The sequence below is a fragment of the Cebus imitator genome, unplaced genomic scaffold (genome assembly GCF_001604975.1).
Source record: "Cebus imitator isolate Cc_AM_T3 unplaced genomic scaffold, Cebus_imitator-1.0 Scaffold102, whole genome shotgun sequence".
Classification (NCBI taxonomy): Eukaryota; Metazoa; Chordata; class Mammalia; order Primates; family Cebidae; genus Cebus; species Cebus imitator.
This window is the reverse complement of record NW_016107417.1, coordinates 5184710-5202369: the sequence shown is the minus strand read 5'-3', so window position 1 is coordinate 5202369 and position 17660 is coordinate 5184710. Positions and strand designations below refer to the sequence as shown.

Sequence of the window (17660 nt, the reverse complement as noted above, 5' to 3'; positions counted from 1 at the left end):
TATAAACGTAATTCACCACATAAACAGAACCAAAGACAAAAACCACATGATTATCTCAATTGATGCAGAGAAGGCCTTTGACAAAATTCAACAGCCCTTTATGCTAAAAACCCTCAATAAGCTAGGTATTGATGGAACGTATCTCAAAATAATAAAAGCTATTTATGACAAACCAACAGCCAATATCATACTGAATGGGCAAAAACTGGAAACTTTCTTTTTTTAAGTATTGAGAAGCTTACAATGTTTAAAGTAGAAACAGCTGCAATCCCTGCTATATTTTCCATTCTTTGGCTAAGTCTCAGTTTCAAAGGATACAATGGCTTTGAACATCAGTTTTTTTTCTAGCATTTAACTTTACTTTTAAAATAATATGCTTGTATTGCTATTTCTTGATGTATAAAGTCTAGATTTATCTATTGACTTCATAAAATGGAGGGTGAGCATTTATCTATTCTACATCACTTATCCAAGTCTCTTCCCTTATCCTTCTAATAGAATTATAGTGAAACGATAATAATGTATATTAATATAACTGCACATATAATTCTCTGAGAAAATAAGTAATATATTATAATTGCATTTCCTTTCTTAAATGTTTCCTTTTCCCGAGGTTAACGATTTATCTCTAGCTAATTTATTTCTTTTCCTATACTTAGCAATTATCCAATTTTGTTTTTGAGAGTTAGACTTAATTTTTAAAGGTTTTATCACCTCTCCCATTAGGATCATGGAATTGGGTAATTCTGAGCAGCACCATTCACTCTAAAATTGTATATCATATTGGTCTTGTAAACCCATTAATAGTATTTTCCAATCCCTAACTGTATTTCCATATAAATCTTAGAATCAGCTTATCAATTTTTACCAATAAAAGGAAAAAGAATTTTGTTTAGGATTGCATTAATTTTACATGTCAGTTTTAAGAGAACTGACATTTTAATATTTAGTCTTCCAATCCATGAATGAGATATGTCTCTCTATTAGTTATGTCTTTTTAAATTTCTCATAGTATAGTATTATAGTTTCAGTGTAGAGGTCTTGCACATCTTTTTTTCAGATTTATCTTTAATGCTACTTAAATAGTATTATTTTATAATTTCAGTGTCTAATTATTTGATGCTAGTACATAAAAATAAAACTAATGTTTTCTGTACTCGTCTGGTATCCTGCAACTTGCTAAACTCACTTTTTATAAATAGTTACAGCATTTTTAGAGATGTCATCGATCCATAGATGATCATATCTATGAATAAACAGATTTAATTTTTTATTTATAATCTGCATGCCTTTTACTTATCTTTCTCACCTTATTTCTCATTTTATTGCACTGTGTTGTACAGTAAGATAAACAGGAGTAGTGAGAATGAACATTCTTGTGTTTTTTCTAATCTTAGAGGTAAAGCATTCAGTTTTTTTAAATCATTAGGTATTTCTTAATGTTAGTAATAGGCTTTTTATAGACACCATATATCAAATTGGGGATGTTTCCTTCTATTCCTAGTATGCTAGAATTTTTGTGAGAAATGGATGTTGGATTTTGCCAAATGTTTTCTCTATACTTATTAAAATTATTGTTTCTCTTCACTATGTTTACTAAAATTATGGTTTTTCTTAGTTTTTAATATGGTTAATTGAATTACTAAATGTTAAACTAACCTTATATTTTGGTGTAAACCCTACTTGATCATGATGAATTCTCCTTTTTATATATTGATGACTCCATCTAGTAAAACCTTGCTTAGAATTTTTATATCTATTTTTGTGAGGAATATTTACATCTATTTTTGTGAGGGTCAGTTGTGGCTTCCACTCCAGCAGACTTAAATGTGCCTGCCCAGCAGCTCTGAAGGGACCAATGGATCTCCCAGCATAGCACTTGAGCTCTGATAAGGGACAGACAGCCTGCTCAAGTGGCTCCCTCTCCTCATACAGGAGAGCTCTGGCTGACATCTGGCGAGTACCTTCTGGGACGAAGATACCAGAGGAAGGAACAGATAGCAGTCTCTGCTGCTCTGCAGCTCCCACAGGTGATTCCCAGGCAAGCAGGGTCTAGAATGGACCTCCAGCAGACATTCAGTAGAAGGGCCTGTTAGAAGGAAAATTAAAAAACAGAAAGAAATAGCTTCAATATCAACAGAAAGGATGTGCACTCAGAAACCCCATGCAAAAGTCACCAACTTCAAAGATCAAAGGTAGATAAATCCATGAAGATAGGAAGAAACCAGCACAAAATGGCTAAAATTGCTAAAAACCAGAATACCTCTTCTCCTCCAAGGGATCACAACTCCTTACCAACAAGTTTTCTTTTCTTGTAATGCCTTTATTAGATTTCAAGATCATAGTATTGAGAACCTCATAGAATAAATTAGGAAGTAGTTCTTTCCCTTCGATTTTCAAGAAAATTTTGCAGAATTCACATATTTTTTAGTAGTTCCTTAAGTATGCATTCAGGTTCCTTGTTTTACCAGTGAAGTCATCTGGATCTGAAGTTGCCTTTCTAAGAAGTTTTTTTTTTTTACTACAAATTATGTTTCCTTAATGTATTTAAGACAACTGACGTTATCTAGTAATTCTTGGGTTATCTTTGGTAGTTTCATTATTCAAGAAATTTTTCTGTTCCATCTAAGTTTTTTAATTTACTGAGAAAAAATTATTCATAACATTCCACTGTTATTTTCTCCAATATTGACCATTTGTCTCTTATCTCTTTTTGTCCTGATCGGTCTGGATATAGATTGTTGGAAATAGATGTTGGAAATAGGTGCTTGGTTCTGCAAAGAAAAATCAGCACTGAGACAAAGGATTTTTCAGCAAAGCAATTTTTACTTCCTGGACTGCAGGAAGGGTACTCTCACTAGCCATCCTGCCATGAGAGTACAAAGAACAAAGGGAATACACACAAATTTATTCCTTATGCATTTGGGGTAGTCCTTACTGCTGTGTTTGATCTCCGTTGGCTGGAGTCAGACCTCACAATCTAAACTAAAACCCAGCTGGCTAACAACTTAAAACTTTTCTAAACCGGTAAAAGGAATGGAGAGCTGGCACATGCCTGTAAGCACGTCCAGCACAGATATCTTGGTTAAAGTACAAGGACATAGAATGTACTACATGCCTGTAAGCACAGCACGTTTAGCAGGTACATAGAATAGGGCTTAATGAGGTTATTAACACACTTATGATTTATTCTTTAAAGAGAAGGGAAACTTTAAAAAGTAGCTTTTCTACTTCCCACAGAGATTTATGAATTTTATTGATCTTAAAAGTTACATCCTAAAGGTGGTACATAGTGGGTCTTGCTTTTTCTAACCATTGTGACAACCTTGCCTTTTAATTAGTAATCTGTGCACTGTTTGTATGTAATGTAATTATTGATATGGTTAGATTTAAAGCAATCATTTTAATTATTTTCTGTTGCCTCATTTGTTTTTTGTTCTCTTTTTCCTCCTTTTTATTACTTCTTTCGAATTATCTTTTATGACTCTATTTTATCCCCTTTGTTGGATTATTAGTTATAAATCCTTTTTTATTTTAATGCTTGCTTGTTATGATATTGTATATCACAGCATACTGTGAAGTGATAATGCACTTCTTTATGTATAGTATAAGAAACTTAACATAGTATCATTCTATTTCTCTCCTGCTATTTTTGTCATGTATTTTACTGTTACATTTATTAGGAACTTCATAATACAGTGATATGCTTTTTTTTACACATTTAATTATCTTTAAAAAAGATTTAAATAATATAATTAAATCCTGAATATTTACTCATACAGTTAACATTCCCCGTGTTCTTCATTATTTTGCATAGATCCAGTTTCCATCTAGTATCATTTCTCTCTGACTGAAAGAATTCCTTTAATTTTTTTGGTAATACAGGTTTAACAGTAATGGATTTATTCAGCTTCTGCATGTCCAACAGCATCCTTATTTTGCCTTCAATTTTGAAAGCTAGTTTTTCTGAGCATAGACTTGGTCTTCTAGCACCCATGCTTGCCTATTAAGGAATCTGATTACATACCAATTCTTGTTGATTTTACCTCCAGAAGCTTTTAGGATCATCTCTTTATCTCTGATGTCTGGATATTTCATCAAGTATTTCAGAGTAATGGGTTTTGGTGTCTATCTTTTGTGGGGAAAATTTCCTGGTCCTTTTTGTCTAGTACCTAGTAACCTTTATTTCTGAGAAATTTAATATTTCTTCAACAATTTTCACTCTTTTATTATCTATGTTTCTTTCTTTTCTAAAAGTGCTGTTTTAAAATTTACATTTAATTTAATTACATTTTTATGTTGACTTCCTTGATTGACTTTCTGTGACTTAACATTGAGTCTCTATGACTAAACATTTTTCTCTTATATTTGTGGTTATTTTGTTTTAATTTTCAGGTGATCTCTTAAACTTTATACTCCTACTTGTTACCGACATTTTTTGTTATCATAGATTCAATGTTCAAGACTTCTTTCTGATTTTTTTCTTTTAAACACTGTTTTCTAATTTTTCAAATGTAATTTTGTTTTTCTGTTTCAATGTATTTCATAATATTTTACTTTTATAACTTTTATTTTCTCACTGTTTTATCTGCATGGATTTTTTTTGTTTGTTCTGTTTGGGTGTCTTTCTTCAGATATTAGTGATTCTTGCTTAGATGTCCTTTCACATTGCGGTGGGGCACTGTAAAGTAGAATGTGTTACTCACTGAGCATTTGAGAAGCATTGCCTTCACTGCAGGATGCTTTTCAAAAAGCATTTACTTTACTGGGGAACTCCTAATTGTTAGTATGGAAAGATATATTTCTGCATTTTCTTTAAGGTCAATTTTCTTTCCTGTGAAAAACTGCCTGGCTATAGGAGTTTTGGGAAGCAGGAAGAAATAGGAGGGCTCCTATCATTTGTATGCAGACTTATTTTAAATCTCATGTTTTATCTTGCCCTTTACTGCACAAGATGCCTTTGAGTACCAAACCACTTCCTTTTTATGTATCCTGAGAATAAGCCTGATAACTCCTGTCTGAGGTGGGGTATGCAAGTCACTCTGTGTGTGGGAGGTGTCATCCAGCCCCATGTGATGGCAAGGGGCTCTGGAGAGTTGTCAGTTCCATATATAGTTGTCAACTAATCCTGTATTTTAGCTCCTGGTTTCACTGACCTTCTCTGTGGTACTTGCCTTAAACATCAGTACTTTCTCAGGATCAAATATGCTTGCTTCTTAGAGATATCTTCTGTGAGTGCTTTAGATGGTAGCTTTTTCTATTCCACTAAATCAGTTACTATTCTTCCATTCCATTAAACATTTTTGTCTGCTGTCGTTTCACTTCTGTTCTAACTGTTCATGTGAGTTCATACATTTTTTTTATTTCAAACTTTGTTATGCAAGGAATCATCTAGAGGGTTTGTTCATATCAAGTCTTCACTGGAGGTTTGCTTTTGTTTTTAAGATTTACTATATCCAAGTTAAGTTTAAAATTGCCCCAAAGACTTCTGGCTGCATTTAAAAGAGATTCAGAGAAAGGGCAGGGAAAGTTTTTGCACAGCGCATGTGAGTGCTGCACAACGCACTTCATTCTTTCTTGCATGTAAGGTTCCTTTTTCTCCATTTTAAGAGTGAGGAAACAAAGGTTTATAACAGTAGGAAATTTCTCCAGGCCATAAAAAAAGAATCCAGGTTTGTGTGTGTTGCAATTTTGTGTTTTTTTTCCCCTACACACCAGTGTTTCTCAACACATAAGGCAAACAATCAGTCCCGTTTTTCTGGGAACTGCTCAGGTTTTAGTATTGACGTCCTGTATCCCCGTGACTCCTCAGTGCCAGGCAAGATGGGATGGTTCTGGCTGCACACTAAAAACATTACAGAAGCTTTTAAAATACAAATATCTTGATCTTGTTTTCATGAGAATCTGGTTTAATGACTTTTTAAAAAGCCGGAATGATGTGATTCTAATGTGCAGCTAGAGTTGTGAACCACTGCCTTACATATGCTACTGTGAAGATAGTCAACAGCTTGGATTCCATCATCTTTTAATCCTTTCATGGTATGTAAACCACTAGGTCCAGTGGTTATTGGTCCACACAATATAACAAAGGCGTAGTCTACAGACTAGTGTTACTGGTCAAGCTGACCTGCTGCCTGTTTTTGTAAATAAAACTTTATGGGAATATATCCATGCCCGTCATTTACATATTGTAAATGGCTGCTTTCTCCCTGTTGTTGTAACTGCAGAGTTGAGTAGTTTGACACTATAGGGTTCACAAATCCTGAAATATTTATACACTGGTCTTTTACATAATTTTTTTCTGACTTTTGCTACAGACCCTAATACAAATAAAAACCAAAACCAAAAGAAACAAAAAAGCCTCCATACTAGAAGTGCCACTGGGTGTTTAAGGGAAAGGAATTTTTCTTGAATCAAGCTAGTTCTCAGGCCTGAGGAGGAAAATAAGTTGTGAAAGGTATTGTTTGCCTTTCCAAGTTTAATGTGCATGAATATGATGTAAGGACCTTGTTAAAATGCAGTTTCTGATTCAGTAGTGTGAATGGGGCCAGAATGCTGCATTTACAACACTCTCCCAGATGGTGCCAACGTTCCTGATCCACAGACCACAGCTGAAGTAGCAAGTATGTAAACTTCAAGCTACTCATCACAGTGCAGGGTGATTTCACCTAAGCCACAACAGCAGCTTGTTGCCACAATACAAACAAGAGCTGCCACTTACCGACCACAGCTATGTGCCAGGTAAGTCAAATGAGGAAGAACACCTTCAGTGTGGGGGAGAAAGAGGTCTTTAATGTCTCCTTAGTCCAGTGGCTCTCAAAGTATATAATGGCAGCATCAACATCAGCATTACCTGGGAACATGTTGGAGATGTGGATTCTTGGGCTCCACTTTAGACAGTGAAACAGAAATTCTGGGGTGAGGCACTCTAAGTTTTAACAAACCCTCCAGGGGCTGGGTGCAGTGGCTCACGCCTATAATCCCAGCACTTTGGGTGGCTGAGGTGGGCAAATCACAAGGCCAGGAGTTTGAGACTAGCCTGGCCAACATGGTAAGACCCCGTCTCTACTAAAGATACAAAAATTTAGCTGGGCATAGTGGCAGGCACCTATAATCCCAGCTTCTTGGGAGGCTGAGGCAGGAGAACCGCTTGAACCAGGGAGGCAGACGTTGCAGTGAGCTGAGATTGAGCCACTGCACTCCAGCCTGGTGACAGAGTAAGACACTATCTCAAAAATAAAAATAAAAAAAAAGAAAGAAAAGAAAAAAAAAGAAAACCCTCCAGATGATTCCATGCATACTAAAGTTTGCGATCACTGTGTTGGGAGTTAAAGGTTTTTTTTGGCTGAAAATACTCATGCAGCTATGAGAATAGCACAAGCTTACAAAGGTGGACTAGGGTGCTGGACAGTGACATTAGGAAGCAGTCTCTTAGGTGGCCAACTTCATCTATAACTCGGGGAATGGGCTGTGAAATCCTGGGAGGGCACAGGTATTGTGTTCAAGGTGTAGATTAACTGAATAATGAATCATTTCCCAATCTGCAGAGATGGTTTCACTCTGACACCATGGAAGGGCAACAGGATCAGGAGTACCACACAGGCCTGAGGTACCACAAGGTCTTGACTCAATCAGTGAGTAAAACAGCATATTATGTGGAGAAAAATGTGAAAGAATAAAAAAGCCAGCAAGGACTTAATTTTGCACTTGAATTCATTTCTTTTGTTGGTTTTGCTTTAAGTTGATATTATTTCCCCTATAGTTGGAAAATTAAAGTATAAAATAAACATGTTCATAATAGAAACATTAGAAAGAAAAATATTAATATTTTTATTAAAATAAGAATATTAAATTAAAATTACCTATGATCATACTTAATGCCAAATAATGCATGACTGTGCCTAACTTTCTAAACCCTCGCTAACACTGGTTATTACATATTTTGAAAACAAATTCAATAAATGAAAAATGGTATCGAGTAGTTTTCGCTGGCATTATTTTCAACATTGAAATACTGTTTATAAAAGCAATGTGTACCCATTCCAAAAGTCAAATCATTCAGAATAAAATGCCATTAAAATTGAAATTTACTAAATTTTTTGCATTAAAAACCTTATAATAGTTTTTAATTTTTAAAAATTATTTATTTTTTTATTTTTGGTCTCATTCAGGTATAATTGACAAATGAAAATTGTATATATTTATGGTATACAGTGTGATATTTTGATGTACTATACATTGGAAATGATTACCAAATTCAAGCTAATTAGCATATCCATCAGCTAACATGGTTTCCTTTCCTAGTTGTAAGAACATTTAAGATTTACTCTTAGTAAATTTCAGGTATAAAATGCAGTATTACTATATATTGCTATACATTAAATCTCCAGAATTTATTCATTCTGTATAACTGAAACTTGGAAACCCTTGACCAACATCTTTCTATTTCTCCAGCACCACATTCCTTGCAAGCCACCATTTCATTTCCAGCTTCTGTAAGTTTGACTTTTTAAGATTTCACACATAAGTGAGATTATACAGTGTTTATCTTTCTGCGCCTGGCTTATTTCACTTAGCATAAGGTCCTGTCAACTTAAATAACAGAGAGAGAGGCTCTCTAAAAGAAAGATGTTTATTTGGGAAGGAAGCATTTGCAATGGGAACTTGCTGTAGTTAGTCAATGTATTAGTCCATTTTCACACTACTACAAAGAACTCCTGGAGACTGGGTAATTTATGAAGAACCGAGGTTTAATTGACTCATAGTTATGCAGGCTGTATAGGAAGCATGACTGGGAGGCCTCAGGAAACTTGCAATCATGGTGGAAGGCAAAGGGGAAGCAAGAACCTTTTTCACATGGTGGCAGGAGAGAGAGAGCTAAGGAGGAAGTGCCGCACACTTTTAAGCTATCAGATCCCAAGGAACTCACTATCATAAGAACAGCAAGGGGGAAATCTGCCCCCAGGACCTTGTCACCTCTCACCAGGCCCCTCCTCCAATCCAACATGAGATTTCTGCAGGGACACAAATCCAAAGTATATCAGTAAACTGTCTGTGTATTCAGAGAGGTAAAGGAAGAAAAAAGTTGTTAATGGAAAAAAGGAAGAGAATTACATTATTGCTTTGAAATACTTATCCTTAGCTACAAAGATCAATAATAAGGATGATGCCAGCTTGAGTTTGGACAGGCAGTAGCTTGGCAGATGTCCTTGCAGAAATATTTTTGTGGATGAGGTTTCAATGTCTGTTGTGCAAGATTGTGGTTTTTGAAATCTTTTTTATTATTAGGCATGTAGGCATAAGATCCGTCTTTTCATAGCCTTCCCTGGCTCTATTTGCCAGAGTTTTCTTAATGTTAGTGATTCAATTTTGATTCTGACAACTTTCACAGTCCTCCAGCTTCACTCATGTTGTCCAAAATGACAGGACATCCTTCTTTATTAAGGTTTATTAATATTCCACCATTTGTCTTCATATGTACGTGTGTGTATATATTATACACCCCACATTTTCTTTATTCATTCATCCGTTAATGGATATTTAGATTGATTAAATTTTGTGGCTACTGTGAATAATGTTGCAGTTAACATAGGAGTGTAGATATCTCTTTGAGATACTGATTTTATTTTCTTTGAATATATAAACCCAGAAGTCAAATTGCTGGATCATACAGTAGTTCTACTTTTAATTTTTGAGGAATCTTCATACTGTTTTCCATAATGACTAATTTACATTCCCACCAATAGCGTACAATGGTTCCTTTATTGTCATATTCTTAATGTTTGCTCCCTTTTGTCTTTCCGTAATAGCCATTGTAACCAATGTGAGGTGATATCCAATTGTAGTTTGAATTGCGTATCTCTGATGATTAGTAATGTGGAGGTTTTATTTTTATTTATTTATTTTTTTGTAGAGACGGTGTTTCACCATATTGGCCAGGCCATCTCGAACTTCTGACCTCGAGCAATCCTCCTGCCTTGGCCTCTCAAAGTGCCAGATGTGAACCACCACACCCGGCTGATGTTGAGCATTTTTAAATAAACCTGTTGGCTGTTTGTACTTCTTCTTTTAAGAAATGTCTGTTCAGGTCCTTTACCCATTAAAAAAAATTATTTTTTTGCTCCTTATATGTTCTAGATATTAACCACTTGTCAGATGTATGGTTTATAAGTATTTTCTCCCATTCCATAAGTTGTCTTTTAACTATGTGGTTGTTTTTATTGTTGTTCAGCAGCTTTAGTTTGATGCAATCCCATTTTTCTATTTTTGCTTTGTTGCTAGTGCTGCTGGACATGGCCAAAAAGTGATTGCTCAGACCAATGCCAAGAAGCTTTTTCCTGTTTTCTTCTTATAGTTTTACTGTTTTAGGTCTTATGTTTAAGTCCTTAATTCATTTTGACTTAGTTTTGTATATGGCATGAGATAAAAGTCCATTTCACTTTTCTACATATGGATACATGTAGAATGTGTTTTGCCATCACCATTTATTGAAGAGACTGTTCTTTTACCATTATGTATTCTATCGATTTGGTGTATATAGAGTATTGAATGCATGGATACTTCTTTAGATAAGTAGACTAATTATTTTGTAGTACGCTTTATTTTAGCCAATAGCTTTTTGATCAGATAGACTTGAATTTTAGTGGTTGTGCCATTCATTGGCTGGCTACATTTGGAAAAGTTATGTAAATTATCTAATCCTCTGTAAAATGCACCATACAATGTTTAGCACTGTGAATGTTTGTAATAAGAATTTGACAAATATTATCTATTGAACACTTAATATTACCTATTATTGCCCATTATAAGTAGTGCTCCAGTGAACATCTTTGAGTAATATCTCAATGTTTCATTTTAGTATATATTCAAAGTGGTAGAACATCTATATATATTTGCTCAATGTTGTTTCTATTATGCAAAGGTATAGCACAGCATTTTAACATTTTGATACACATTGATAGTTTTTTCTGCTAAGAGGTTAACATTAATTTATATCCTAATAATGCACACATTTTTTGCCACCCTGGTACCAATATTGGATGTCTTCCCATGTTTTACATCTTCGGCAATCAAGTAGTTAAAAATGATTTATCATTGTTATTTTAATTTGCATTTTTAAAATGCTTGTATTTCTTCTTTTATAAATGTCTGTTTATGGTCTCTATTCATTTGACAATACTTTATTTGTGTGAGAGCTGTTTAAATGGACAATGTTAAAAAACATATATGCATACATTATATATACATATATACATATATCCCATGACTTATATCTATCCATGTCGTGTATATATATGAGATATGAGATAGTCCCATATATATATGACATAAAAGTTAGAAAGAATACAGGCAAAAAATACAAAGACAAAAGACAAACTGATGAAATATAATATATATATATTATATAAAGACATATATATGTATAAAATGTGTGTGTCAAATAAATTGAACTATTTTTAAGTGTTTTCTTTAAGGTTTGGTATTCTGTTTTCTGTAACTTTTTACGATAGAGAAACATTATTAATATTTTTGCTAATGTTTTGATAAGCAATTATTTTTACTTTGGGGAGAGTTTAATTTCTTAGAATCTTCAGTTTAGCCTGAGGAAGAGACATGCTTTTTATTTATTACCAGAAGGACCTACAAAGCAATGAAGCTGATATTTTCAAATTACGAGGTCCTTAAAGTCCTACTGAAGCTCTGAGGTGGGTTGCTTGACAGATGTAACTTGGCAAATCTCACAGAAGCTTATAAGCAACCAGTGTGTTTTTTGGAATTCAGGACATACCATTTCCTGATTTCAAGCACATTTAATCTAAGAGTATTTAGAAAACTTTTTACTGTAAGGAAACATGGATTTGTTGACAGCCTCTGTGATCTGGCTGCCTCCCGGTGAAATACTATAGTTACATTAAATGAGACTGTGATGTTGAAATGGTGCAGTCAAAGAAAGAAGCCTTAATCTTCACCACCAATAGCAGGGCAAGAGATTAGAAGTGAAATACACCACTGCAGGTCTGATTCAGAGTGAGATGGCATTTATCTATGCCACAGGTTTTATCTGTCATCTTTCATTGACCAAGTGAAGATGCTGCAAATGAAAATGTTTGGGGCCACTGTAACAACAGGCTCTTTTAAAGAAGCCATTTTTTGAACAGTATGGTTGAATTTGCTTAACCTTGGTGGTTTGTCATTATTTTGTTCATAAAGGTATTTGACACAATGGTCTTAGTTATTTAAAGTTACCTTAACACTATCTTGTTAAACTTTTTCTTTCACTGCTGTTCAAACATCTTTTTTAGGAATGTCTTTTGAAATAGTATTCTGGAGGACAATCTTATCTATTTACTAAATTATTCCATAAAAATAACATATAAGTTCCTGAATTCCTACTAAAATTTGCACATCTGCTGCTTACCATTTGACATTTTCTCCAACATGAGCATTATTAAGATTCTGTTAAGTTTTAAGTGTTTTCATGTGACCCACAGATAGCCTTGAATGCGGATAAATTGCTTATATGTGCACTGAAAACTTGCAAGAAAAGCAAAACAGAGTAAACAGTATTTCTCTTGTCAATTGAGATGCACGAAAATCCTTGACAATAGTTTCAGTGTACAAGGAAAAAAAATCACTGAAATCATGACTAAGTGAAATCTACTAATAAGGACACTGAGTTTAGTGCTGATAAAAAAAGATCACTTGCAGTACTTGTAGCTTCTAAGCCATTAAAGCCAAACCTTTATCTTTTATTATCTACTCAAAACTTTTATTATCTATTCAATATGCTACATTACAGTTTGTGGTAAAAGTAGATATATTTTATAGTTTCATAAATTCTTCTGGTTTTATTTGTCAATGTTTACTTTTCTGACATACAATATTTTTATTTGCCTAATGCAATTAGCTTTCAACAGGGTTCCTAAATTATAATCTGTGCTGCAGTAAAAAAGTAAGAGTTTATTGTTCTTTTCTATGCTCTCTACTCAGTTTATTCAATGTTTAAGTATATGGCACATACATATTCCTTGAAACAAACAACTTCATGAACACCATTGCTAATTAATATAATCTTGTGATTTATAACAATCTTTTTGTTCTTGATATATAATTTATTGTTTTAGATTATTTATTTATATTTGTGAAACTTAACCAACATTATCTCTCATACTTTACTAACTAGGAATCATAGACCTGTACAGGAGGAAAAACTTTCCTCCTTAACAATGACTACAATGAATTAGACCAGTGAGTCAGCCAACTATGGCTTACAGTCAAATCTAGTCTGATGCCTGCTTTTCTAAAGTTATATGGGAACACAGCCACACTCATTTGTTTATATATCGTCTATGGTTGTTTTTACATTACTTTGGAAGAATTTGGTAGCTGTGTTAAAACAAAAAAAATTTACTCTTTGGACCTGTAGGGAAAAATTTACCAAATCCCTGAGTTAGATTACTTTGTTGGATTAAAAAAAAATCATATTTTTATCATGAAAATATTTCTTCAAACAAAAATATTAGGAACTTATTTAAATATATAAAACAAAATTGTTTTAAAAATGGGTATCAGAAGCAACCACTTAAGATGTTATCAAGTTGAACACCATAAACTCCTTATCACCTCTAAAAAGCTCAAATAAATTTTCATGGGAGTGTTAGAATTCAATGGCCAGAGTCATCAGAGAGGAGATTTTCACCATAACTACCCAAGGCAATACTGATGAGTCTCTTCCTTGAACCTCTAGATTGACTTTGACATCTGGAAAGACCATTTATCTCACCTTAATTATCAGGAAGAAATACACAAGGGTTTTAGACCTCAGGCAACTTACTGGCTGTAAGCAAGTTATGCTGATTAATTTTGGCCAAAAATAGTGTGTGCAGTTCAACCACTGTAAAGCTAAAATGATAATTTATGGTATTATCTATATAGTAAGTCTCATCATTCAATTATGTAACTGTATAATGTGCAATTAATTCATATTGGGAGATTTACCATGGATGCTCTTTGCTTGAAATTTAATAGTGTATCTAGAGATGAGTCTAATAGATCTGGTTGGGTCTTTAACTGGGATAGGTTTGTCTCCAGGATCCTCAGATTCAAGATAAATATGGCACTTATTTTTGGAGCATCAATTTTTCTGAATGTATATGTGTGTGTATGTGTGTGTGTGTGTGTGTGTGTGTGTGTATAATATTGTATTAGAGAGAGAAAAAATAAATGTGGAAAAATATTAAGAAGTGGCGTATCTAGGTCAAGGGTTCTCAACTGGGATACTATCACCTTCAAGAGGGTGAAAATTGGTTCTTAGGATGCCAGAAACTTAACTCTTTTTGTATTACATGTGTACACATAGAGTGCACAAACAGATATATAGTATACCTGCAGTATTAAAACTTGGGTGGGGGTTTACAATTAGGAAAAAGTGTCTAAAAAGCTTCTTAGGAGGGCATTATTTTAAATTAAAGGCTGAAAAATACTGATCTGAGTGAAGGGCATGGTCATTTTTACTGTACTATTCTGGCAAGTTTTCTGAAGGTTTAAAAGAAGTCTCTGGTCATGATGAAACTATATTTTCATTCTGTTTCTTCACTGGATAGTACTGAATAGTGCCAAATAATCTAGGTATTGCCAAGTATATGTAAATATTTAAAAGTGGTTTTATTATAAGCAAAAAGAGTGAAACTTATTTTTGGCCAGTCTGGTTGCTAGTTGCTTTGACAGCCTAGAGAGAAGGAAAATGACATGAGAGCAAGAATGACCTACTAGGGATGGAGACTGACTCAGGCATCCTAGTGCAGTCTGAGTTGCACACACTGGCTGTGGAGTAAAGGAGCAGAAGGAGATGACCTCTGCTATTTCTTCTGAAATAAAAGTTTCCATCTTTGAAATCAGGTGTTTTGAACTTTTGATTACACACTACAAAATGGATTCCTGCAGATTAGTTCAATTCATGCTACAATTGTATCTAAACATTTTACCTGCATATATACTACTGTGTTGAAGTTTCTTTTCTTCTTATGGTGATTCCTGACAGGGTTGTATTTTAAATTCCATATTTGATAATTTGTGTGTGTTGTGATTTTAATGTCCTTCATCATTCACTTTAAAATGTATTGCTTAAAATTAAATTTTCAATTGGTAATAATATTTGGTGATAAAAAAATACTTTGAAGTATAAGCTTAAAAAAAGCCAAGTTTTTTTTAAGGAAAAGTTTCCAAAATGAGGAAGAGAAGGGGCCCCACTGGCTTGTTCCTCAGCTGGGGCTGGGCGGAAGCCCGAGGAGGTGGGCGTGTGGGGTGGCCCACCGCAATGGGCTAGGAGCTGCGGTAGGTCTTGATGATGTCCTTGATGGGGCGGCGGCAGATGGGGCAGCAGGCGTGCAGAGCCTTCTTGAGGCGCAGGCCACAGGTATAGCAGAGGCACATGTGGCCACATGTGTAGATGACCGTGTCCACTGCGTGTTCATAGCAAATGGTGCACTCATCGCTCCACTGGCCCAGACCTGGGGTCACTGGTGACTCAGGCAGGCTCACTGGTGAGTTGGGGGCTGTCCCACCAGCAGAGTTACCCAGAGAGCCAGAGCTGCACGTGCTGAGCAAGGGGTCAGAGAGACGGCTGCCCAGGGCACTGGGCGAGGTTGGCGTGGAGGCGGGGGAGCAGGGGAGTGATGGGGTACCCCGCTCTGCCAGGATGGTGGAGCCGAGGATGCGGATCTGCGTGATGGCCCCGTGCAGGCCGAAGAACATCCAGAGCGGCTGCGAGGCGTCCACGCACAGCTGCATGCCGGCGGCCGAGCCATTGTGGCTGAAGTGCAGCTCGCCGTCCGCGCTGGCCACGAGGCCCAGGATGTCGCTGCTGTGCAGGGCGACAACTGATAATGGGAGAAAGTTCACAGCAACTGGAACTCAGCAAGAGTGAAACAGACCTAGCATTTTTCCTAAAGTCCTCACGATGAGCTTGAGAATGGTACATATGTTAGCACTAAGCCAACCATAACTACAGAATAAAAATGTCAGATAAAGAAAAGTATAATATATTTAAAAATGTAGATATGGGATGATCATCTTAGAAACACATGCGAGCCTAAGTCTTGGATCTCTTATGCATAAAAAAAAAATAAAAACAAAATCAAAAGCTACTTTGAAGGCAAATGTATAGGTCTATTACTTTTGCAGTGACATTTACAAATCATGAAAATTTTGAAGGAAAATGTGAAAAGAATCATCTTGGCTAGGAAGAAAATGATTAAAAAGTATTTTAACAGTTCTTGTGGTCAGTTTTAGCTTCACCTTATAAAGAGACACTCCTGTGATGAAAATTATTGTGTGATAGAAATGGCTGAATCTATTTTGGATCAAAATCAGAAAGCCAAAGTAAAAAATAGCCCCCTATGAAGCACCACCTATTTTAATGTGTTCAAAAGACATGCTTTCAACACTGCTCCAGAGACTGAGGCTCACTTGGTTGAACAAAAGAATGGATAATAATAGTTTAACTTATTTGTTAAATGTAGCTGTACTTGCTATATTTATAACAATGTCTCTGAAGAGAGGTTACTTTGCAAAGTATTTTGTGGATAAATAAATTATCAGTAAATAATTTTAATAAAAACTATCCAAGATGTACACAGATGGATCATGTTTAGAAAAGGAAAAGACACCTTAGAAACTTTTAATACACTGATAGTCACCTCATTGTTTACCAGCTATGCCCCCCTCAAACACTCTGCCTCCTGATCTTTTCATTTTGAACCAGGTTTGGGGGTGAGTGGGAAGGACAAAAGTTATATATTTTGAAAAAAATGTTATTTGAACAATTCACTTTGTGGCGGCTTCATGCTGAAAGAAGTAAAGTGGAAGGCTTGCTTTCCATATTGTGGAAGGCACTTGTCAAAATGTAAGTTTTATTTTTTCTCAGTGAAAAAGAAACATTAAGACAAAGTCTAAAGAATGAGTGGCTAAAATAAAATAATCTACTCCAGTGTTTATTTAATTTAATGTGTCCGAAAACACTTAATCAACAATTGTGAAGAAAGGCTGTTTTTCTGCAGTAATGAAAGATACTTGAGAGTTAGATGCAGACAGTTAATTTGGGGAGCTATGAATTATTTGAGATCACATAGCTGCAGTGAGAATTAATAGAGTTAATGAATATAAAATTAGATAGCCAGCACAAAATAGCCATTCAAAAAAGACAGTTCATTTTATGTGATAATTTATCTTCAGAAAAAATATCATTGCATGAGTGTTTTTTTTCCTTAGGTAAAAGAACATCCAGTGGACTTGCGTGACCCAGCTTCTTAGTAGATATAGATGTCAGAATTTCCCCTACTGGTAGCAAAAAGTTGTATGCTATGCAGCCAGTGGTGTGCTGCTGTTAGCTTCTTCTGGCTTGCAGGAATCAATTGTAAGGTTTTCAGAAAATTTTGCCAGCTAGCTGACATGACCTTAAATGGCCTAAGGTAGGCTGTGGTTGGAGAAATTGGCAAACATGATGTCAGGACATATTTCTTTTAGAGACCTGGTTGTTACATATTTACGAGTTCTCTACTACCTAAAATATTTTTGGTAAATTCTGGACTTTTCTTCTTTGTGATTGACTTGATATTTAGCTGTGAAAAAATGTTATTATTTTTATTCTTATATTTTTAAAT

The 17660-nt window shown here is 35.0% G+C and overlaps 1 protein-coding gene across 1 annotated transcript; it reads right to left on the bottom strand.

Annotated features, from left to right (window-relative positions):
• Positions 1 to 15216: 15216 nt before the first annotated feature.
• Positions 15217 to 15866, bottom strand: LOC108310315 (E3 ubiquitin-protein ligase NEURL1-like). The gene has a single exon (XM_037741676.1). The coding sequence runs from the start codon at positions 15787 to 15789 to the stop codon at positions 15322 to 15324; it is 468 nt and encodes a 155-aa protein (XP_037597604.1). The 5' UTR covers positions 15790 to 15866; the 3' UTR covers positions 15217 to 15321.
• Positions 15867 to 17660: the final 1794 nt, after the last annotated feature.